The sequence below is a fragment of the Lates calcarifer genome, linkage group LG16_LG22 (genome assembly GCF_001640805.2).
Source record: "Lates calcarifer isolate ASB-BC8 linkage group LG16_LG22, TLL_Latcal_v3, whole genome shotgun sequence".
In the NCBI taxonomy this organism is placed as follows: Eukaryota; Metazoa; Chordata; class Actinopteri; family Centropomidae; genus Lates; species Lates calcarifer.
Genome location: NC_066848.1, coordinates 11,099,751 through 11,125,105, shown reverse-complemented (window position 1 = coordinate 11,125,105; position 25,355 = coordinate 11,099,751). Strand labels below are relative to the sequence as shown.

The window sequence follows — 25,355 nt, the reverse complement described above, 5'->3', positions numbered from 1 at the left end:
TCCCCCTCTCTTCAGAACAATAAAGTGAATTAGCTCTGGGTTAATCTAGTTCTGTTGTAATGACATTAAGGAATTTTTCAATTAACCTCTTTGACTGGCTGTTGCAAAGGACTTCACAAATGACTTCCCATCCAGCAAGAGCTGGGTGCTTGTGCCTTGGGGACACGGATGCTCAGGATGTGGTCTTATCCATGTCTGCATGCTTGCCCCCGCTTGACAATGCGGATTAGCTGTGTTGCTTTGGCTCTTAACACTGAAAATGAGTTGGCCCCAGATTCCGTTCCCCCCACTCTGTTTCGGGCTTTCAGCTAGGTGGGGTTTGGCCCGTTTCTGTGTCTTTATCTGCTCTTTGAATTCAGCACTTACAATTAAATCCCTCTCAAGCAACCAGACTGCTCTCTTTGTTTTCTATAATACAGAAGGCAATATGCTCTATGAAAACCCTCTCCTCCTTTTAGAGTGCATTTAATCTGACAAAGGCAAGTTGCAGACATGGCTGTTGCGTGTGTTTTTAAAATGCTTGCTTGTTGTCACCTGCTGTAGAGCAGAGATTTGTCGACTGTGCTGTTAGAACCCTGGTTAAAAGCAATGCAAATCTGTCACCAGAAACATCTCAGATGGCGCTTGTTTTCTTCCCACATTCGCTATGTTTTCTTTTGCGGGCCTCGGTAATTTGTCTGAAGTGTTCCATCACTTGGCAATAGCAGTGTGGGATTAAGACGGCAGCTGCCGTAAATGAATGTAAACACAGCCTTCGCGCCTTCAAACAGCGGCCTCCAAGACTTGGCCTGCATTTCCAAGGCACAGCGTACGTAGTGTGTACGGAGTGTGTGTATGGGCCCTTTCATCCTGAGGAGCATATCTACCACAGCCCTTGATTTATCAAGATGAATCACTGTAGAAGCCACTTCCAGCGTATGCCATGCTCTCTTATAGAAACATATCGCTTAATCCACCCCACGTTACCGGATGGGTGGCTCTTAGAATGGGCATTTACCTCTGAAATTGGTGTGTATGCTCAACGTTGCATGCATCTAGTTTGCATACAAATAAAGAATTATGGTTGTCGTGAGGCAGGTAGACTAAATGAGAGGACCAGCTGTCTTGATGTGTTCTCATCAGGCAGAACAGATTTCTCTCTCTCTTGCTGAGTGAGATAAAGTGGTTTTCTTTCTTTTTGTCTGCAGTTAATAATTACCAATAATCTATTCTATCATATTTCAAGATCTCCTACATGGCTCTCAATTTTAAACAACAATTAAAGCAATTAAGACTGTCGCGTTCGCAAGCCATGTTTCATTCTCTTTAAAACGTCCTCTCCCTCCTTGTCCATATGGTACTTTGCAGCAGTGACATAAGGACAGCTTGGAAAAAGGAGGAGAGAAAACGATATTGCCTCTCATCCTTAATCTGTCGTTTACCGCGTGGTGTCTTAACTAACCAAGCTGACTCGCAAGGCTATGCTTAAGTGGCAACCTAGTCATATCCGAGGATGATGAGAAGTGCTGCACCCAATCAAGGAAGAAGTTTGTTTTCTTCTGACGAGACGCTTTCATGCGTATCAGCTCATGCTGTGAATACGATTAACACGGAATAGTGTTCTGAGGGCATTTCCATGTAAATCTCAATACTACTCCAGCATAAGTGTAATTGGCTTTCTTGTCATGGAGACATATCAGAACACACCATGTTAAATTGAAACAATTAAAGGCCTCAAATGATTTCTGTTGTTCTGTGACAAATGCGTGACAGATTTCTGCTATTGTTTGCCTTGCTTTGCATAAAGGTCTCGTGTTCAACAACTGTTTAAATGGGGCTGCTCAGATGACAGATCACCTAAGATTTAGAATCTGTTTTACGTTATTGCAGTGAAAAAAAAAAATAAGTGGAAGCCATAACAAATGATGTGTTATAAAAAATATCTAACAATAAGACAATGTGGTCTATAACAGCCCGAATGTGATTCTTCAAGCACTAGATTAACATGGATGTTGTATTTATATTATCACAGTTAATAAAAGAGGGCCTAGGTTATGTAGCTTGGAGTGCTAATGCCATTATAAAACTGTAAGGCAATTACTCTGTTAGCTCTAGCCTGAGGTAATGAATGCATTTAGAAGCATAGGGCCATTAGATGAAGGTACTTCAAAGAGCACAGGAAGAGAGATTCATTTAAATACATGGGTAATTGCTTGACATGAACACATTTGTAATATTTTCTCCTTGTGGATTACACAAAGAATTGGAAAAGAATGGGCTTATGCTCATTTTGGGAGGAAAGAAAAGAATCCAAAGCAATCAGCTTAATAATAAAACAATATTGAGTTTCCACTTTTAATTTCATAATGAATCTAATTTGTTACAGAAGAGAGAAATTGAGTGTGATATAATGTGATATCCAGTCTATTTGTCCATTACTGCCAGAGGGCACAAAATGGTATTATAAATTGTCTTTTTTATATTATGAATAGAAAATTGTTTTATAACAAGATCTTAAAAAGGAGGGTGAATTCCAAAGTCTCTCTTCACTTAACGCGATGCCCGCAAACCAATCTCCTTTCTCATCACTTGACTGCTCACACTTATTACTTTCATATTCACCCTGGACTTTGCATTGAATTTTTATATCTCCACTCCTCCCACAGGGTCAGACTGTCATCTACGATGTTGTCTTAGAATTACGAGGTAAACTTCAATCAGAGGCAGCTTCCCCCTTTTTTTCTCTGTGTAGCAACAATATTAGCGTGCATCCCTTGCTATCCATGAGCACTCCCATATTGGCTTTCTGTCTCCTTACAATTACCACGTGTCTTACTGGTCCCAGGGAGAAGGCTGGTGGAAATCAATAGCGCAGTAATATTATCAACTGGAGGGTGAAGTCATGGGAGGGGGGGGGGGGAGGGGGAGGTAGAGGCGGTGAGTGGGCTTGGTGTCGATTTGCCTTTCTGCTAATGCACACCGCGCGTCCTCCAGCTTTATCTTCTTTTTATAGAGTCTCCCTACCTCACCTGCACCCTGTAATGGCTGTTCTCTATATGCTGTTTCTGTTCTCATTCCAAATGTACATGCCAGCCTCAGCACGCCGCGGGCTGTTTTATTGGGAATGTGCTTTTGACCCCGAGAGCTGACCCTCAGATGGCAAGCTTAACAATGACGAATCACTTGGTGGGATCATTTACATGCCCCCTGAACCCCATATTTGGGTCCATTAGAGAGCAAATCAAATATTTATGTTGTTTATTGGAAGTGCAGGGTTTCATCTCACTCTGTGATTGTTTCATGCAAAGGCTGGGAGACCGTGCTATATTAAGTATACGCACACCCAGGAAACTAATCTTGGGTTCAGTGTCAAAATCTGTCTCACAGCCAACAACACTTCGTATCCAAGGAAAGAAGCAAGGTTTCTTTGTAATAAAGCTGTGTTTAACACCGCTGCTCTTTTTGTTGAAAAGATGTGGATTTTGCAAAGACAATGTGACTTTATAACAAAGGAACAGTGTAACTAGACTGACCAGTGGTGCCTGTATAGATTGAGAGAGCCATGTGGATATTAAAGGTACGTGTACTTTACCTTTTGGTCTGCGTTTACAGTTGAAATTAGAGTAACATTTCATGTCTGGGTGTTGTTTCCTGTCTCCACAGGGACTGAGTCTAATTGAAACACTTCATATACTGAACCAGGGACTAGCTGTGATGTTCCATTTCTCCACATTGCCTTGGTCAAACGTCTATAGCTACCACACAGTCTGTTCTTTATTAAATTGTCCGTTGGACGTTAATGATATTGCTGTGTTGCATGCTGGGATTTAATAGATAAGGTCTTTAAAGGTTTTACAGTATTATTAAAACTCTGAGGTGGCCACCACTTTACTACATGCCGAGGGGTTTTGAATGTACTAATCAGTCATATTATTACACTTGACACATCTGGAACGTCAGTCACTGAAATGGTTACTGGCAGGGTAGCAATTAGTGAAAACACACAGATAGATTTTATCAATAGGAAACGGAAAGAGTAAGAGAATCAAAGGGAATGAAAAGAATAAAAGAATCAAAGAGTTTCTGCAGGGGAGGGACATTAAAAAAAGAACCTGTGCACCTTAGTTTTCATGCTCAAGTCTTTCAATATGGCAGCCTATTTGTGTGCCACACCAGTGTGTCTAAAACTGATGAGGCTTTCAACTCCTTCACCCAGGTTCAAAAGAAAACAATAAGAAAGCCAAAGCATAATAACATGCAGTCTTTGTCTATTAGCTGCAGTAAGACTAGGGGGTTTACGGCACAGGGTTCTGTAAACAAAAGATTAAACCAAATCGAGCTGCAGAAAATGAAAGGAAAACATGAGTGGGGTAATGAGGGTGCAGACGTCGTTTCTGACCAGATTACCATCTCCACAGACTACTGGAGAGGAAAACGCCTGATTGAGCTATTTTACCACACAGAGAGTTTACGCCTCTCTCCACACACAAAACCAATACCATTACCATGCTGGTTAGTGGGTAAGCCACATATGTGAAGCAAAAGCTGTTACGGTTTGGGGTCACGGTGCCTCTGCGTTGTTGGTAATGTTGTTTTGTTTATTTGTCACATTCAGAGCATTAAGGCTTTATAACCCAGACAACTCAGTCTCTTTGCTGTTTGGTGTTTTTTCTGCGCTGCAGAGACACTATACCTACCTTTGGTAACCTCTCAGGATCGCCAGGGTGTCTGGGGATGACCTTCTGCAGCCTCTGGAAACCATAGTCGATGGTTGGCTCATTCAGAGCTGAAAGAAAAGAGAGGAAGATTGAAAATTAGAACCATTTCAGGGCTAATTTTGCCAGAGACAGGAAGAAACTAATTGAGAAATCTGTTAGAGTTTACAGTACAAAAGTCATTTCAGAATGCCTAATTTCAAAGAAACCTCAGGGGTGAGACGATGTTTTATGAAACATCAGCGGCTCCAGGGGGCGAGCGATGGAAAATGACACGGGTTCCTCTGACACTTGTGTCACCGAGTGTTATTCCATTAGCAGCCATGATGCCCTACATCAGTCTGAGAATCCTTCAGAGGGACCCTCCCCCTTTTTATCTGCTTGAGAATATTGACTACAGCAAACTACATAGCAGGGGTCTTTTAATCTAACAGAGCTTTAATAATCTGTGAAAGGCTGTCCACACATTGATCTAGTGTAGGTTGCTGTCATTTTCACCCTTCTGCACCAACTGTACTGCAACACTGGGCCCGTGAAATACGGCAGCAGATCCCTTGCAACCATTAATCTCTCCCACCCCTCAAATAGTAATCTGGGGCATGAGGCATATTGGGCGATGAATCAGAGGCACAAAGTAAATGAATCATAACCCAGACTTTGGTGAGAGCAGGGCGTTTTATGTCTGACAGTCCTAATGGGTAATTGAAGGCTTCCTTACAGCTCCGCCTGATTCTAAACAATCATGTGTACACTCATAGGCAGGACAAGGCGAGGGAGGGAGGGCAGAGGAGAGAAGGTGGGGAGGAGGGGAGGAAAGGAGGAGAGCAGTGTAAAGGGGGAAGGAACGACTTAATAGAGAACATCACTTCTCAATGTAGATATCATTTTCAGGAGAGTAACTCCGCCGAGCAAGGCGCTTCATAAATCAATGGCTTTCTATGGAGACTAATAAGAGCTGCCTGCCTCTATTCATTGTTCAGCCTGTAATTTGGCCCATCACTCATTACTCAGCATGTAATTTCAGCATTAACACCGCACAGCTCGCTGAACCTGCTGAACACCAGAGAATGTGAAAGCAAGCGAACGCCCCCCCACACATACACACACACACACACACAGGCAGGCAGGCAGGGCCACTGAAGCACAAGCCAGGCAGTCACGGCAGGAAAATGAACATTTATGTTTCTCACTCTCTCTTTTGTTCCCCCCTCATCTAAATACACATGCGAGCACGCTCACACACAACCTGCAGACGCACACACATACTGTACCTACTCACGCATACAGTAGTCATGTATTCACACACACACGTACAATTGAACACATGCACCATTTCTGCCAAAACCTGAATACAGTAATTGCCAGCTCGACCGTGATCAAATGGAGCAATTATGTGTTCAAGCATGGACAATACAGGGTGCTAATCGATAGCAAGGATCTAGGTTGCAAATACAGTGTTCAGCCCTGTTGCCCCGGCACACCTGAATAAACCCCCGCGCCACAACAACATACACTGCTGGAAATCTGATTTGACATGTCATCATGTGTCCTGAAACGACAAAGGTCTGCTTCGGAATGTGGGGGAACGCCATCTTCTCCTTAATAAAGGATTGATCTGCCGTATTGATCGTACATGACAAGGCTGTAGCGAGGAATTTGCCCCCTTTCTTTTGTTATTTCCACCCCCTTTCTTATCTATGCACTGTGGCAGTCTCATACATGTGTACATAAGTACACACAGGAGCACGCATATTGGTGTGTGTGTGTGTGTGTGTGTGTGTGTGCGTGTGCACGTACCCGGCTGAGAGAGTGTATGTGCATGTCAGCCCTGCCAGACCCCGCTGCTCAGTGTGATGTAAATTGTGTATGTGTAAAAAGCACTCCATAATCAGGCCATCCATCATCAGAGGCTGTCAGTGGGCTCTCTCAGGGTGATACATCACGCTCTCCTGTCCTCTGCCTCAGCTGGGGCCTACACAACCCGCCAGGCATGCTGGGAACACAGCCGGAGAGACGTACAGTACAGGACGAGACCTAGGTTGGGAGAGGTGCTCTGTTTGATGTGCCTTTCCAATGATAATGACGCCCTACTGTAAATGCAGCTCTAAGAATTATGATGAATGTGATGTGGAGGGTAGGGTATCCCGTAGCCTTAAAGAGCAGTTTAAACTGAATTTTATCAGCATTTTTTTTAAGTTTATATTCAGTACTAAACGCTTACATATGTGGAATTAAATATGTCAGACGAAACAAAAATGTTCTTTACACTCCGGTTTATCTATCAGTCTGGGTTTAAAGCAGCTCAGTGTTCTGCAGTCGCAGCCCAAGCGTCAGGCATGATCTCCACATGTCGACATGTCGCCATCTCATCTATCATGGAGATGATCTTTGTAACAACCCCGGCGTAATGAAATTGGTGACACAGACCGCCATCTGCTATTGATTTCATGCAAATGCTTTTGACAGCTGATGGAGACTTGCATTAGCGCTAAACGGTGCTGTCAGTTGATGAGTTGACAGTTTTGTAGTCATAGCATGTACACTGGTGCAGACAGACACAGACAATGTCAATAATCCTGCAAGAGCTGCTGATGATATATACTGAGCACTTATATTCAGTCTGGACAATAAATGCGTTATGTGTGTATTCATCGCATTGCTCCACACATTTTTTCTTACGAGCAAAGATTTTCTTTCATCTGCTGAGCTTTTCCAAGAATCATTGCGACTACTCCTCTTACTTTTTCTTACACCACACACAGTGACAGCGGCCTTTCTCATCCCCCACCACCACCATTTTTACTCCCACCTCCTAACCCCGTGTCTTATTTTAATCCTTGACACGTCATTATGTTCCAACTTCACACTCTGTCGTAAACTTTACTCTCCTCTAAAGATAGGCAAATCTGGCTCTGGCAATGCCCTTGCATGACTCCGTGCACACCAAAATTAGTTTGGCCCTCCTCGTCCTTCCAACGCAATATGGTGAAAAGAGGTGGGGGGTGGGGGGTGGCGGTCTGAGGGTGTGGAAGGAGCATATCCCCCACCCTCTTCCATTACCCCTCCTGTAAGGGTTCTCAGTCGCTGCAAGGAAACATGAAACCCTCCACACACATCCCATAAATCCTGCACTGGGTGGGGAGTCTAGCCGAGGGGAGGAGGGACCGAGGAAGGTGGTAGTGGTGGTAGCGAGGAGGGGGGACTGGGAGGAGGTATGATGGGGGTGGGGGGGTCGCTGGCACGTTCCAGTCACGCCCGCTTCCCGGCCCGCGGCCAATCAATACCACTTTCCTGTTTTAGAGGCGGGTAATTATGAGGTGGAGAGATTGTGTGACCTCTCACCCCTGCTGCATTACTCGCCTGATATTAAGATAAATTGCCTGATTTTGGGTAAACATATGCTGCAATTCAAACTGTCAGCACTGGTTTGCTCAGGGATAATTTGTATTGATCTCCTGGCTTCTTCCCCATTTTGCTTACTGACCTCATGGATAATTAGAGAAAAAGAGACACAGGGAGGTAAGGCAGGGCTTGCATTTGAATACTTTGCAGGAGAGATGAAGAGCACATGGGAAGGAGGGTGGGAAGGGGGGGGCATTATGGACTAATAGAATTTTCATTTTCTCTCATCTTCTGCTCAGATTTAGACAGGTTACATGTTTTGTTCAATTACATCGCTTATATCTTTTCTCCCAGCTTGTGTTACATTTACAGAGAAATAATTGTTCATAGATTCGTTTCCATGGTTTAATTTCAGAGATGATTGGAATTTAACAAAAGAAATGAAACAACAAAGTGACGGCAAATATGTTTCAAATTTAACAGCGAAAGATTATTTCCACATATGAGTAAAATTAATATGATAAGTGACAAAAGAACAGACCCGCTGAAGAGTCTGCTGCTTTTTCACAAAGGTATGGAAGAAAAAATTTTTTAAATGAATATTTCAGTAATTTTCTCACTCTGGAGAGCGAATGATCGTGTTTCAGAATATGAAGAAATGGAATGCATGACTCTGTGCGCAGCTGTGACCATATCATTTCCAATTTTAAATATCGCGCATGCGCACCAGCATTCGTGGCAGGGCTTCAGTGGAATTCCTCAGCCTGGAATGTGCACTTCCCAATCTTATTTTGATCTGACGCCTTAATCTGCCTGTCCTTTTCATGCCACTAACACATTTTCTCTGAGAGCTGCCCCCCACCCCTCCCCTTTAGCTGCCTCAGTCCAGCCACTTTACTTAAAATGTAGAGTGGATGGTGTGTACATGGCATCTGAGTGTGGTCTGCTGCTCCTTCTCCATGTTCTCTAGAAATAGGACATGAGTAACCGCTCTACAGGAACAGTGTAACATGGCCGACGTTGGCAGCCAGAAGTGCTTACATGGCAATACACCACTGTGTGCCCTCGGTCTATATGCAAGTGGATTGAGCACATGTATTGACTTACAGTATCAGGGTATAAACATAGGGAAATGTTTGAGCAAAGCAGTAAATTTAAGGGAAATTGTTCCTTGTTAAGTCTATGAGCCTGAATGGAAGCTTGCACAGAGTACTAGCATTCCTGCCAGCCATTACAGCTTATTACGATAACTCTATCTTTCCAGGAGATAAAAACCTAGCCTTGTTGCCATTTGCCAGCTATTACTTTCGCTAATTATACTTAACTGCTTCGAGCTTATCTCCACTCCTCCTACACCATTGAGCAGTTATTTTTTTCTTTCCCCTTAACACAAATTAGAGGTGGAGTGGGAGTTGGAAAGGGGGAGACAGATAAACAGCACAGGCAGAAGTTCATTCAAGTGTTATTGCATTTGTGACTTGTCAAACAGTCTAACTGAAGCCTTCTAGGCACCTGCAGTCTGTTAGATGGATGCAGTTCAGAACAGCATCAACACACATAATGACCTCGACTGGCTGAGGCTCAGTAGACTCTACTGGAGACACAGAAAGAGTGAATATCTTCTCAGTGTTACTGTGAGGAGTTAAAATCGAATACTGTGCATACAAAAAAGGTAAAATACTCAGAAGTCATGCCGCTGCTGCACAGTACAGATATGTTCCAGTGTTGAGAGAATAGAAAACACACATGCAGATGTAGAGACCATCTTTAAAGGGAAAAAAAACAAAACACGAACATAAGAAAACAAACCAAGCCAAATTGGAATTTTCACAGCAAACCCACGCAAAGCAAACCTCATCTGTTTTAACACTGACCATATCATCTCCATCCACTGCAGCCAGTTATCACTGAGTGATTCCATCTCCAGCAGTCTCAAGATGAACAGGAAATTAAAATTTCAAAGATCTGCAGTTAAGATAAATCAATGGAGACAGATCAATGTTCATTGAAATTTCATGAACTTTGAGCCAATACAGATGAAAAAATCCTAGACAGTTACAGTCTCCAGCAGATATTGCTCCTGCAACAGATAAAATGTAATTAACACGGTTAAAAGGGAGCAATGTTACAGATTGCACATCCATAATTTCAGACTCCCTTCATATCGGTTGTATTATTAGAAAGGGCCGAAGACACCTGTTCAATCCTCTTAGATGACATCTAAAGTATGTGTGCCACTTCTCTAAGGACGTCAGCGGACTTTCACACATTACCAGCCAACAGAAATCAAATGGGTTCCCTTCACAGCTGATTGCAAGCGCAAATTAATATTGTAAAATGAAGATCAATACATGGACGGGGCACAGATCGATGACGGCTAAATTACGGCCGCGTTTTCCCCCTCATTCAAGATGAGTTGTGTTTTCCTCTCAAAGTCAATACCGCGCTGCCTCCCTCATTCATTTCTCAATAAACTTGCCGATGAATTTCAATCAAAAGGCTGCAGTAGGGGGGGTCGAGGCAAGGGTGGGCTGGGGTGTGTGGAATTCTTTTAAAGCCCGTTGGGTGTGGATCATACAGAAAATGGGGCAAGAAGAGGAGGAAGAGAAAGGAGGAGGAGGAGGAGGAGGAGGAGGAGGGGAAAGATCCTCGTCTATCAAGAGCCCCCCTCCCTGCTTCCTCTGTCTATCTTTCCTGTGGCAGAGGACTGATGCTGTGACTTAGTGAGGACAATCCATTTTAAGAGCCATTACAAAACAGACCTCTAACAACACTGTGGAACAAAAAGTGGGTCCAATTAAAATTAAATCAATGAATACCATCCTTACTGGGAGCAAAAACACACACCCATACTTTCATTTTTCTCTTAAAAGATACCCACAATACATTTCACAGAGAGATGTAATGGGAGGAAAATACATGCTCAACTGCAAGTACTTATTTCAATCAATTTCCTGGAGCTGGATTTCACAGGTCACTTGCTGATAACACGCTGTGGAATAATGCCACAGTGTGCTTCTCAAAGCCTACCTGACAAGCTGCCTGACAGTGGGGGAGTGCGAGCACGTGTCACGTCAGCCCTCTAATTGGACACAAGGACCTTCCTCCGTGGAACCTTGTCGCGCTCCACACAAGCTCACAAGGCCTTCAAACCAGGCCCATCTAACTTGGCAACGTGTGTCTGCTCCACTCCTGTGGAGCTAGTGCTAAATACCAGAGTTGTAATGAGACAGGCAGGTATGGGGATATGGCTAGTGGATAACATGCTTTGACACATGCTAAAACTGTTGTGCCAACTGGTTACAACCCACTTGACTGTGGCGCTGACATTTATAAATGCCTATGTCATCCCTTCTCCTTGTAGCACTTCATACTGCAGGATGAATTTTTATTTTTTTAAATTGATCTCAAATCCGAAATGCTGCGTGTGGTAGATTTAGGGACTTTAAAGTCACAACAATTATATACAGCATTTGGCGTGTGTTTACGAGTCTTCCTCTAAAGCCGATCTGTTTACATACCTCCTTGAATGCCTTTGATTATAGCATATCTTTGCTGTAGGCCACACCCCGTCACTGGCCAGCAACCAGTGGAGTACCACACCCAACCCAGCAGGACAGGAAATGAAAAGGAAGCTGTCCATCTGATTGGCTTCTAAGTCTGGGACTTCAAAGTGACGGCAGGGTGGGGAGGAGACGTAAGGATGGGCCCGACTCACAGGCTGAACAGTGCAGGGCCCTATCTGATGAGCTCAGATAAAGACGTCTATGTTTGTTTATTTAATTCTTTTTTTGGGGGAGGGGAGAGGAGGCACCAAAACTACATAACATTTTGCAGAGAAGGAAGTGAGCTCAGTTTTGGATTTGAGAGCTAGATATCGCTATTTATATCTCCTATTTGCTGTACAAAAATGTTGCTGGTGTAGTGTTGGCGGACGGAAATTGTACATGGATTTAAAGATAAAAAAAATTGTAGTTGAAGTTTATCTAAAAAGAGACCTTACTTCTGCACTATCAACATCTTCCTTTTCCATCCCTTACCGGACTGACATTTCTTGATCTCCACCAGTATTGAGTGAAGCACACATGACCCCTTTGTCCTTATGTTGATGAATGACTGCCTCATACCCATTTTGTCAGATTTTGGTGCAGTGGAGTCGATAGCGTCACCTTGACGAGGAAACTTTGTGATCCATCAGCCCTCAAGGCTGTCTGGCCTCAACTAAGGCCTGGCAAGAGCGGCTCACTGTATGGGGCATCTGCTCCATCCAAAATCCTTCACCCAGTGTGCCGCGATCTTGTGAGGTCGAACGAATGGCTCTTATTACTGTCGCTTTACAGTGAGGAGAAAATAAGAGAAAAAAGAAGAGAAAAAACACTTGACTTGTACTAATAGCTGAGAAGCCATGCTGGTCACCAAAGGTCTGAAGACGAAGCACCCTGTCAGTGCCCAGCTTGGGAAATTAGCAAATAATGTTCCCTTCCCCCTGACAAATGTGTGACAGCTCGCCTTCGCCAATCATTCTCTCCTAACGTTATGATGCATGTCCTGGATCCCCACTGGAGGATACAGGCGAAGTTTACTGACCCTCAATTTACCCATGACAAATGGGGTCCCGGTAAATGTGCGTTTTCTGGGGCGCGGAAGGGGTTCATTTTAAGCAATCCTGGTTATGTGGATGTCACTGATTAGGATAAATAGTGGCTGAGTGTGTTAGGACTGCTTGCAGAACCATATTACCAAGGGCCTGCATCGTTGCCCCTGGAGGGGAGCTCTCGTGGAAACTTGGCCAAGATAGAAAACCAAAAGCTCTGATGCAATTAGGAGCTTAAATTGGATAAATTGTACGGTCAGAGTTTTTATTTATGATTTACTCTTTCATACAGTGCTGTAACTACGTGGTAAAAAGGTTAAGATGCCGCAAATGAGGCTGAAAATCTGAAAATGGAGACTTTCCCTTTAAAAAATATCTGATCAAACCAGCATGTGCTGTTTGCAGTGCTTAATAAAGTGTAAAGTATAATAAAGTATTGACTCAGGTACAGCCAGGACTTTCTCCTTTTGATTTTCTACAACCTTGCTGACAGTTGGTTCTACCAGTCCTGTCCAGACCAATGGATAACCAATACATGGATTAGACAGAGGACAAGCTAGCAACCTCCAAGGGACATGGCTTTGTTAGAAGGTAAAAAGTATAGACTGTAAAATAGCAAAAATAGCCAACATGTCATTCCTTTAAAAATGTGGCAATTAAAGTGGAGATATAAGCTCCTTGAAGCAGTCAGTAAACTGCAGCCTACTAAAGTTTTATATAGTATGTCTGTTTGTCTCATTAGTGTTTTAAACATTCAATAGTCAATGCCAACAGGATTATTTGACGTACACTACAGGGTGCTCTCTTTCTGAGAATGGATTGTGAGTTTTGGAGCTGTTCCAGGGTACTAACCCGAGTGAGGACGTGTCCCTCTGCTGTTCGAATCGACTGCAGTCTCCTCTGTGTTGACTCTTGGTAATTTGTGATAATTTCTTAAATTGAGCGAGTTAAATCTCCACAATTAGGGTGGTGGTGCAAGAAGAGTCAACATGAAAAAAAAAGTCTAAAAAGGCACTCCTCTCAAGCCGTGCTCTCAAGTCACGCTTGAAGCCATATGCTTTGATAACTAGACCTTTGATATGCACATGTTGCTCTCCAATATGACACCAGAACGCTCCGTGCCTTTTAGACAGCGCCAGTGTCACTACATGCCCTTTTCAGCCCATGTAATTTGCTATTGTAACTCCAGGTCATTTCAAATCTATTTGCTTGTGCAGTGCCATTTGTTCAAGCGCTGTATCACAGAGAGAAATGCTGTGGGTTGAAATGAGCTGTTTTCACTCTTAAATACATGATCCACTCTCCTGCACTCAATGCATCAGCCCCATTCACTTTTTAATGTCTTAGAGAAGTAGCTAACATCCTTTCACCTGGCAATTAACGTACATATGCAATCAGTGATACCTAATTCTAGTGTTATGCATTCTGCTCTCTTTAGCGGTTTCATTCTCTCAAGCGTCAACCCTTGTACAATCAGGGTGAGCCACACAGGGAATAGCAGAGCAGAGGAGCTGGACCTGTCTATTGGTGACTTTCTCTTTTAATTCACCGCACTAATCAATTGTACCACCATTGCCTCCAGGGATAATTGTATCTTTATACTAACTGGAAGTGAGTAGGAACCCAGGGAAGACAGAGAGGAAGAATGGGGGGGTGGGAGAATCAACAAAGATAGAGAGAAGGGGACATGTTTCCCCAGTAAAACCTGATGGTAATCATCCCAATCCGCTTAGCCTCTGTGACTAATGGGGTCTGTTCTTAAGGGACCTGGCACTTTCACCAGGGTGCTATAGAAGCCATTAATGTCTTAACTTATACACCTTCTCAGGGCTGTGCAGTAACACATGTACACACACACACATACACACAAGCACACACTTTCTCCCTCTCGCTTGCTCACACAAACAGACACACATACACTTACGCAGCCACCCTACACTCCTGTTTCATTATCCCTGTGCCTTGTTGGCCTCTGCTCTGCTCCTGCTAGGGAGGTTAAATGCAGGAGAGCTGGGCCAGACTGCACGGTTGGAGGAGAAGGGGACGGATGGCTGGGGGTAGGGGTGTGTTGTGGTAGCGGTGGAGGTTTGGGGAGCAAGGGGGGTGGGTGGGTGTATGGGGACTTGATGAGAAACAGCTGCCCCAGGATGGAGGGGTCTGGACTGGGGTTTTGGGGTGGGGGGGGGGGAGTCCAGCCCTCACTTTGCAATTCTGCTGTGCTCAAGGCCAGGGCTGTGCTGGAGGCCTGGGGGTGCTTGGGGGGGGGGTGTGGGGGGGGGAGTGAGAGTGCTTTGACGCCCCCCCCCCCTCGGTTTCATTCTGCCCATCAGAGTTGGAACAGACAGAGGCTTCCAGGTCAGACAGGCTCTGACCTCCGCAACCTCTGTCTCCTCACCAATGATGACAGATAAGACCACCACTTCCTTCTGTTAGCCAAGATAATCAGATCCCTTACTTATAGTGTGACACACACATCCTCACTCCATGACGTACACATCTGTGTCGTCCCTTTGCACACGTTCTCTCCAATGAATTCACAGAATAACTTTAGACACATTCGGGCACTTAACCTAAATATTGCTTTTCTAATCTGATTCATAGAAAAAAGCTTACTATATCAGCAAATTAGCAGAAAGCATTATCTGTCTCACAACAGAGTAGATTAAGAACACTGGCAGAATGAGTTATCCTGACAGCGTGACTTTAACAGAGCTTGGCAGCGCCCTTGTATGATGGCAGGTCAGAGGGGGATCGAGTTGCACTTGTAGGAGCCCCTCCACAAAAACACCTTTTCGCTAGCAGTGTAGATCTCACACATTTAACATTCAGCAAGCAGGGCCCTGGTTAGTCCATTAATAGAGCCTGGACTTGAGGCTGAGGGCTCCATCCAGACAGAGGAAGAAGAGGGAGCAGGGTGCAGGGGAGGGGGTGTACAGGAGAACCCTGTAGAAAGAGAGGGAGAGAGTTTTTTTTTTTTTTTTTTTTGGACTCACCAGTATAGACAAATCTCCCGGGGGCACCTTTGCAGAACTGCTTGGACTTGTAGGACAGCGTGACTTCCACAACACCGGGGATGTGCCGAGGTGGAGTCTGGACACGGATGGCGTGGGGAGTTATCAGCTGGATTACACAGGAAAAGAAAAGAACTAATGAGCCCTCTGTAATAATAAGCCACAGTCTGTGCTTTTATCAGTGTTGGCAAGAAAGTTCGTCCTAACAGTTTTGACAGTTTTTGGAATTCCTAATATTCTGACTGGATTTTAGTCAAACCTGTAACAAAGACATCATACCTCGCTCCATACGAGCATGGTGCCGAACACGACTTGTAGGCCGTCAAAGAAGTTGTCCCCTATGATGATGACAGTGGCTCCTCCAGTGGTCCATCCCTCGCTGGGGCTGATAGCCTTGATGCACGGGGTGGCTGCTTATCCAAGACAAAGAGAAGAGCAAATTCAGCACCTAGGCTTCAACATTCAGGCCCATGTCTCTTTCCACACAAGACACATTACTGCATCACCTCTACGCTCAGCCCTCCATGTCTCTCTCACAAAGACATATCATGGAAATTGCCCGTGGTAAAAAAAAAAAAAAATGATGGATTTGTCCTTTAAGGCATGAGAATCAAAATCATTTATCAGCGCGCTGGAGTGGTGTAGTTAAGCAGACCCTTCAAATGGTCCACTTCACAAAGGCTAAACGCCGGGCTCGCCCAGGAAAATGATTTGATGGAGCAAATTATGTGTCAGGGCAAATGTAGCTATCAGAATTGATTAAGCATGCACCCGCATGTACAGTAAAATTTCAAAGTTGAACACATCTTAAATGAGTCAAGAATACAGGCTGTTAAAGTGGAAATGACAAGCTAAAGCTTTGCTGGTTCATGTTATTTCATTACCTTTGTTCTGCATATGCAGTACAGTGCAGGCACACTGAGTGTAGTTTCAGGTTTCATAACGTGAAATGCGCTTATGAATTATTCAGAGCGAGTGTTTTTTTTTTTTCTTTTTTTTTTGCTTTCTTTTTGTGATCGATTCAATCCATTTCATATTGTTTATTACAATGCTTTTCATCTGGCATGACTTCTGCTACGTAGCTCTGCCATTCATCAACAGTCTGGGTTGTTATTATAATCTAATTTGAGTGATCTGGTGCCTCACATTCACTGTCATTTGATGCATTACCTTAATATGGTGTTCAGCACAACACCGTGTTTACAACAGAAATAGCATGACAGCTAGCCATAAAATAGCAATATCAAATTTAATCTATTTCCATCAATATCTTTTAATACACTATGAATTGTGCATGTTTTTCCTACTCCTCAAAATGTGAACAACTATTTCAGCAAGTTCCTTTTTTTTACTTTACAAGCTCGGTTCTACACCTCTATTATCCCTTCCATCCAGTAAGTAAATCACAGTCGGCCATTGTTGTATGAATCACCTCAGACAAGACATCTCCCTTTGTTTGCCTTGCTGTTGGGTCTGTTCAGGTCATGTTTGCTCTCTCTCCCTGCCCATAAAGTGCACACACACACATTGGTACTACAGGGAATCTGACTTTAACAGGCGCTGTTGACTTCATGCTAATCACCTCGTACAGATTTTCATTTGTGAGGCCTGGAGGAGTGACATTTGCTTTCCTTAATTGCGAAGCGGAGCGTCTGAAAGAGGACCAACCCTCTATGGGCATGCTGGGCCCCCTCTAAGGGCCTGACCTTCATCAGTGCGGACGATTACAGCAAATAATTCACCCTTCAAAATTACTGTAAACAAATTGACTTTGGGGATGAGAGAGAGAGAGGAGGGGTGGTGGGGGCGGTGGGGGGTGGGCAGGAGAGGGGAGGAGGCAAGAAGAGGGCCTGATGGTAACGGTGACTGTTGGGGGGCAGCTGCAGCCTGAAACCTACGACAGGCATCCACACACAGACACACACACACACACACACACACACAAACACAGACGCACCACCTCGGAAATCCCAGTGCCCCCCTCCCACACACACAGAAGGACCCATGGAGAGGCAGTGACTGAGGCCCTAAGCCGTCCACCCTTCTGCCTAAAAATTTGCATATGTCTCAATGCACAGACAGAGAGGGGAGCATGTGCTGAATGGGGACCGTGGCGAAGTGGATTACACAGTCAGCACAGGCGATCTGATGACAGACACGCACAATGCCCCCCTCAGCAGATGATAGGCATCACAAGGAGTGGACGGATGAGGATGCAAAGAGCCGGCCTGCCGGTCTCAGTGTTGCATCACTAAGTCTTTGCAAACTTTGGGCTACAGTACAGGAAATTCACGCATATGTCATAGCTTGTTTTGGGTTGTTTTTTTCTCTTTTTTTGTGCGTAATTGTCAACTCTATCTATTTGTTTGCGCGCTTGCTTTATTTTAAGATCCACTGTGCTGTGAAGTGACCGTAGGCAGCCGATCTGTGATCTGTCCTAATCTTTTTCCTCTCTGGTTAGGGTTAGCTGTAGAGGACGTCAAAACTGATCCGAGATCTGAGCAGAGGAGGTCCCAGCTCTAGTATTGTGACACTCAAACAGGTCTGATGTGGCCCCGCGAAGCCGTCCTTTGTTCTGCCTGCTGAAATGTGTTGTAATTGTGCTGTGGGATGTCCAGATGGTCGGTTGATAGTGCAGCTGATGGGATTATACCTTTTACCTCTCCCTGGGCCATCTGTTCCCTTTGACTCTCTCTCTCTCTCTTTTTCTCTCCCTCTCTCTCTCTCTGCCTCTCTCTCACTCTCAACCTCCCTCTCTCTTCTACTCTCTCCTTCTCTTTCTCCTTTCCTCCTCTCCTTTTCCCCCCTTCTTTTCTCCCTCTCTTTCTTCCTCTTAGGCCCAGCAGTCTGGATTCACTTGTCTTTATTGCATAAACCCTAACAGCATTACAGCCACTTGGCATGCAAATGAGGCAGGCGCTGCAGGCTCTATGCTGAGTCTCCTATATTGTCTGGGGCTCTATAATGGTGGAACTGAGCTAAGGAACGTGTGTGTGTGAGAGTAAGAAAAGAGAGATAGAGTGTGTGTGTGTGTGTGTGTGTGTGTGTCGTTGCTGTTTGTGAGTCTGCATGTGTGTGTGTGTGGGGGGGGGGTTGACGCTGTGTGTGTGTGTGAAAGACTCGGCTATTTGTGAGCATGTTTATGCACCTTTGAGCCTGAATCTATACATGTTTGAGTGACAGGCAGCCACAAAGCTCGTTCATGTCTGAATGCATAATATGCTTGTTGTGTGACAGTCCACACAAAGTGAACAAAAATGTCACATGGCGAGATTCAGTCTGTCATCCTTCGGGGCTATGCCGTCCCTGTGCCAACAGGGGGCAGCACCTCTTGATCAATGCGAGGCAGTTGGTTGCAAGTGCAAAAAGGGCTTAGGGGAAGGATGCCTCTCTCTGTTTTCAGCCACACAGCCAGCCAGTCAGTCAAGTCAGCCAGCCACATATCTGAGGCTTCTCGCCCAGTGAACTCACGAGGAAGAATGTGTTGCTAATTTAAAGCACGCTGCCTGTCTGCCTGCTAGTTGTCAGAGCACTATGGAGGATGAGGCTGGAATTACATTTTACGAGCAGGTCTCCTTCTCTCATGTGTCACATCTCTGTTTGTTAAAGGTGACTCAAAACAAAGCGAGCAGTCGTTGTTGGTGCATGTTAAATTAGTTTGTTATGGAGCTGGAGTCTGGGAGGGAGGGGAGAGAGGGAGTGAGGAAAAAAAATAGATCTTAACTTGTGAGAGCACACACGGTTAAGCAGAGGGAAGGTGTATTAAAGTTATTAGACAAAGACATGTTCAACTGGGCGGTTGACAATAGCTTCTTTTCTTGCTTTACGGGGCGTCACTCTGCTGCTTTGAAGAGTGTGGTGAAGAGAGGAAGAAAAGGATGGGTTGGGGTAACCTGTAAAGAACACAAGCACACATACACACACACATACACACACACACACAAAACACAGAGGGTCCCATGGGAGAGGGGGAACATGGAGGCGAGGGCTCAACCTCTTTAATTGCTCTCCTCATTAAGAAACTGGTTGCTAGGCGATCCACACCTATCGTGTCATAAACGTGAAACACACAAACAGAACGTCAGTGAACATAATGACTTTGGTGCTCCGGGCAGGACTTTAATTATTTGATTTTGTTCTCCAGTAGAGGAGTCATTAATAAAGACAAAAACAAATAGATTAGCTTTTCCCCCACTAGGACTGGAGAGCACTGAGATATATTAATTGTCTAGTCTTTTTTTTAATTTTTTTATTAGTCGTTGTTGTATTAAACATTACATTTGCTTTTGGTGATAGAACCATTAATGCCCATTAATGTGTAGAGAAGCTTGTTTTAGTCAGTGGTGTATATAAACTGTTTGCCCAGCCATAATTGGCTCTTGAAATCTGAAGATAAGCAATTTGCACAATTGGCCCAAGTCAGTTCTCTCCCCTTTTTTTCTTTTTTTTTTTCCTTTTCTTACAATCTTTCAGCTGTATGTGCTCCCATCTGCGAGCGGAGGCCACGAGGGTCATAAGGTTATGTTTAGTGCATTTTACTTTTTGGATTTCCCATGGTTTGGTGGTCCTTCTTTTCTCTCTTTTGGCTGAGCAGGCAATCAGTCTATCATATGGAATCAGTTGGAGGAAAAACAGTAAGTTCTGTTTTTCTCATAGGCTGCCCCCCCCACCCACCCACCCTGCACATACACACACACCGTCGACCCACCCTCCCCTCCTTTCTCTCTTTCTCCTTCCTCCCCCTGTTTCAGCTCTCTCACAGCTAAATCTGCAGAGCCCAATGACAGGAAATTGACCTCACAGCCAAATTCTTAAGCAATTTGATCATGTTTCACATAGGCTTTTAGGACAAATGTAGGTGCATTAGGAGACTGGAAGTAGTATAACATTTTTAAATCATGAATTAGTGAGTATTATCATCATCATTAGTGATATTGAAATGATAAATATGCTGAGTGAATGCATACTATTTCCAGTCAAGAAATAACAATAAGTATGAGCGAGGCAAAAAGCAACTCAAAAAGTTACAAAAAAATGAAAAGTGATGGGAGGAACAAAAGATTCTAAGGGACTAGAGAGCAGCTACAGTAAGGTGTGCGGTTCTGTAAAATGGGAGGATGTCTTAAAGAAACTAAGAGAAAAAAGAGCGTAGCAAATTATAAGATGTAAAAATGTGCCTACCATTCTCCAGATAAGGAGGCGTACCTTCTGAAGGGTCGAGTCTGCGAGCCCTTCGCCCATGCTTGGAATTGTTGTGTACGAACATGTTGTCAGAGACAGCCAAGACATGGCCATCCACGTTGACGGTCGTCGATACGACAACCTGCAAGAGGAGTGAAGGTGAGACATGTTTTAGCATGTTGTAAAAAAAAAAAATAAATAAATATATATATATATATATGTATGTATGTATGTATATAATAACACAGAAATATATTTTTACAGATATTCTCGCTGATGTTCTGGGATACAGAGGATACATGAATGCTTCAGTAATTCTGCTGTGTCCAGGTACATGCCTGTGTGCTATTGATTACTATTGTCAAACCTCTTGAAGTGGTTGTTCTCTTTGGACATATTGCATTACAGTTACCCTGCTTCTCAGCCATTTTGTTTTTGCTTTTTAGTGTCTTGCATTTGTGTACAGCTAATTGACTTTTCAATCACTAAAATACCATTTCCGTTTACCCACTCTACCAACTGTCATCATAGCCGAAGCTCAGAATTATTGATCAGCTTGTCCATCTATTTGAGGACGGAAAGGCCTCCCTTTTAAAATATTACTGGAGTCATTAGCAACTGAACCGTACTCCATCCCATCACTCAACAAACATTTTACTAGGATCAGATTCCCAGCCACACTCCATATTTCATAATGCTTATTTTTGTTGTTGTTTTTTGGCTACCACATCTCCAAACAGTGAGCAGCATGTGAATGGCCAAAGTGTTTCTGCGCCGGAAACAGAGAGCCCCTCTCAGGTTTGCCTCGCCGGTAAGTGACCTCGGTGTAGCAGTGGAATTTTGGAGGGGGGGGGGATTTTTTTTTTTTTTTTTTTTAGGTTGGTTTGGGAGGGGTGGGGGGTGTAGGGGGAGGACGGGGGAGAGAAGGGGAAGTGAAAGAGCTCCATTCTTGTGAGCAGGTTCAGAGCTGGGCCAAGCTGAGGATGATGGATTGGGCCCTCTCTGGCCTCCAGCTGGTTTTTGGGGGTAATAAGTGGAGTGGAAGGCATGCAGAATACACAACTTTGGCCAGAGAAACACCTATGGTGGAGCATCTGGGAAATCTATTTGGGGAAAAATGGCATACTAACTGTTGGACTGAGGACAAGGGATGATCATCACGGAAAAAAAAAAAAAAAAAAAAAACTCCCAAATCTTGTTGTTTTAGACTTAAAGTGAACATTTTTCACAAAAAGTGAGATGCAGCAACCTCAGTTCTTGCATTCCTTTTGACACACAGGAGTGAGAGGTGAAAGCCCTTGGTGGCTGTCATGCATCAGTCCACATTCACCCCGAGGGGAGATTTGAGGAGGCAAGGGAGGTCTGATTTTGGTGACATCAGGAGGGGGGACACCCTGTCTTGTCTGTTTCATGTCTGGGGGCTTCCTCCTGGAGGATGCTGGCTTGTGTGTCTATCACAGAGCCACGCTGTCAGTGACGGACGCCCTCCTGTAGTTTGTCGTTATCCTGATAGGACAAATCACACTAAACTCTCACTCTCTCACCTTGACCTAGTGGCGGGCTGCTTGTGGTGAAACACGTCTGGGTAACGATGGATGGATGGTTGGATAAATGGATCAGCAGGGAGGGTCAATAATTTCAAGGCTCAACCACTTGACACATTAGAAGCGAGAGGGTTAAAGAAGCAGTAAAAGTGTTCAACGGTCATGTCCTTTTAGTGTAAATCGCAGCATTTTGTCAGCCCGCAGTAATGATGGTTTTCAGATGGCTCATGATGGTTCTCACTGGCTATACAGAGAATTGCATATGTGTGACTTTAAGTGTATGCATATGTGGGTAAGAATGAGAGAGGGATGTAGAGAAAGCAAATATATGCGCTCCTAGCGTGAATGTGTGTGTGCATGCTTGTGCGTATGTGTGTAGAAGAAGGTATGTGTTTCCGCTGCCAGACAGATTCTGAGTTAACACTGTTGTTACATGTGGTTGGATCGTCCTCCCCTCTGCGCTGAGGCTCAGAAAGCTGTCAGGAACACAATTGATGGCACTCTTAAATCCTATATCCTTATTTGTGTCAGATGGTACTCCCTAATAAATATTCTGTCCAGAGCGCACAGGACACAAAATCCCTCACTCTCTCTTTCCCTGTTTTTTTTTTTTTTTTTTGCCTACTTCAGTGCCAATAATAGAATTGTATACATATGTGAATGTGCGTCGAGGTGACTTAGTGTAGTGCGGTTGTGCCTGCGTACACCTGTGTGTGGTGTGTGTGTGTGTGTCTGCAAAAAGAGAGAGAGACAGTGAGAGACAGAAATAGACAGAGCATATGTGTGAAATAGATTTCAGTCACCTGGAATCTGCGCATGTCTCGTGGATTCCCTGCATTCTTCAGACAGTTCTGATTGCACTTGAGAAAGAACTTTAGGAAGAATCTGAAATAGAGCACAAAACAAAAGCGAGAACTATTAATTATAGCTTTGAAGCAGGATTGTTGAAACTGCAAAGTGATAGCGTATTTAAATAAGATTTCTCAAACACTCCCACGCCTGCTCCCTTCATCCAGTCGGTCAGAGACAAAATGTGACGATAAACTACTTCACTTTTGGGAAGCAGCAGCGTTTAATGTTCCCTCAAAATCAAGAGCATCAGTCTCTTTGTCGTTTCATCCCCTCACCTGAGTTCATGGGTCTTTCCCAACACCCATCTGCCACTAACATACAGGAAGTCACTTGATATTCCACCCACCTCTTTAATCCCAGGACACCCCCTGTGCAATTAAAGTTCTCCTGTTCAATAGGGAAGCAAATGAGGCCCACCTGTGACCAGGTCTTGTTTGAAGAGCATCAGGGATAAAGGACCTAACAAGGTGAGAGCGCGCCACAAAACTTATAGTCCTGTCAGGCAATTAGGCGGACACTCCTGGGACCACCGTATGCCACACACACACACAGATGCACACACACACACACACACACACACACGCATACGCACACACCCATGCACTTGTGGGTGGGTGAGGCAATTATGCCACAAATTACAACCTGGCTAATCGTCTCTGAACAAATGTCACGTCTGAGTGAGATCTGGGCTTGGTTAGTTTGTAAGCTGCCTTCCTCTGCTGCTTTCACTTGGGGTCTGGCTGAATTTATTGATAAAACCTCGTATTGAGAGCTGTACATAAGATGTGGTCCCACAGACATAAAATGGTGAAAGAGAGGAAGATTAACAACAAGGCCAAAAAGAAAAATTGTCTCAGATGTTGCCTATTGTGTAAAATCTTACACAACCACGCAGAATAAACAATGAAATTGACTTGTTGTTTCTGCAAATTCTCCCCACAGAATCATGACTGATTGTGCCTTTGCTTTCTCCGATTCATTATAAATACCGTGCCATGATATTTATTTTTCATCACATTGCGCTAACATGACTATATGCAATAGTGTGGTTTCCATTGTAATACTAACTTGGCTCGCTGAATCACAGCAGCTCATTGGATTACCATAGATTGCACCATAGATTGCATGGCCATTTCATTCAGCTAAATACAGTGGCTTGTGTGGCCTGCGAGGACGCTTTCACAACACTTAAGACTTCTCGTTCGCCCAGTGGGATCCCAGCCAGGCCATAAATCAGAGTCTGAAATGACCCCTCTAACCCTGGCCACATTAACACATGCACTGGTCATTTAGAAGCGTTCTTCGATAGACTCCTATACCTTGCGCCTTCACTGAGGGCCCAGGAGGGAGAGGAGAGGTGAGAAAATATTTTCACTCCACATCCAAGGAGCTTTGGCTTGGACATCAATAAAAGACGTTTTAACCCATGCCAGAATGCTGATTGCCTGTCGGTGTGTGGCGAGGCCATAAAAAACCTGACTTGTCATTAGTGCATTTCGCTTGATTGTGTTCACTGTGTTTTTCGGGTTGCATCTGTTGGCTGATCATCAAAATGACCATTATGTACTCTAATTCCCTGACCCTGTTTTTATTTCCCCAAAGAGTCATAATGTAGAGCAGCAGACATCTGCGGAAAGCAGACCTGAAATACGACTTTTATTTGTCTGTCGCCTCTCATACAGATTGGGTAAGGCCAGCGTGTGTGTGCGCATGTGCATGCCTGTCTACACACGCGTATGTGCGTGTGTGCGTGCGTGTGCATGCATCACCCGTTGGTAGACAATTTATGTCAGAGCAAGAGATAGAATACATTTCCCAAGCAATACATTGACTTCATAAAAGAAACACATTACTTTCAGAGTTAGTCTTGTCTCTTCTCTTGGATACTTTAATGCTTTTACATACTGTTTCTACTACAGCGAAACCAAAAGTTAAGAAACAATAAACACAGGAAACTGAGTGCCCACGCTATCATAAAGTAGCTCTTTTATGTTTACTGTTATGAAGGCAATTAAGCACAATTTCTCTGCTAAAAAGATAAGCTTAATTTTCATAGTCCGCAGCAGTGGCAGTGCTATAGCATCCATTACATTTGAGTTGGTTAAGATTCTCCATGAGCACAGTGCAAATTGGTCCT

General features: G+C 44.2%; 1 protein-coding gene across 8 annotated transcripts in view; it reads right to left on the bottom strand.

Moving 5' to 3' along the window:
* Positions 1 to 25,355, bottom strand: part of LOC108897307 (transcription factor COE3) — a 69,917-nt gene that overhangs the window by 5,576 nt on the left and 38,986 nt on the right. For 2 of the 8 annotated variants that reach the window (XM_018696871.2, XM_018696877.2), the window contains exons 7-11: positions 23,170 to 23,251; positions 20,823 to 20,964; positions 15,921 to 16,051; positions 15,624 to 15,750; positions 4,677 to 4,765 (exon numbers count right to left, since the gene is read on the bottom strand). In XM_018696871.2, the coding sequence (XP_018552387.1) occupies positions 4,677 to 4,765; positions 15,624 to 15,750; positions 15,921 to 16,051; positions 20,823 to 20,964; positions 23,170 to 23,251 (571 nt within the window). Of the gene's footprint in view, positions 1 to 4,676; positions 4,766 to 15,623; positions 15,751 to 15,920; positions 16,055 to 20,822; positions 20,965 to 23,169; positions 23,252 to 25,355 lie in introns of all 8 variants that reach the window. The other 6 variants (XM_018696870.2, XM_018696874.2, XM_018696872.2 and 3 more) reach the window with 3 other exon arrangements.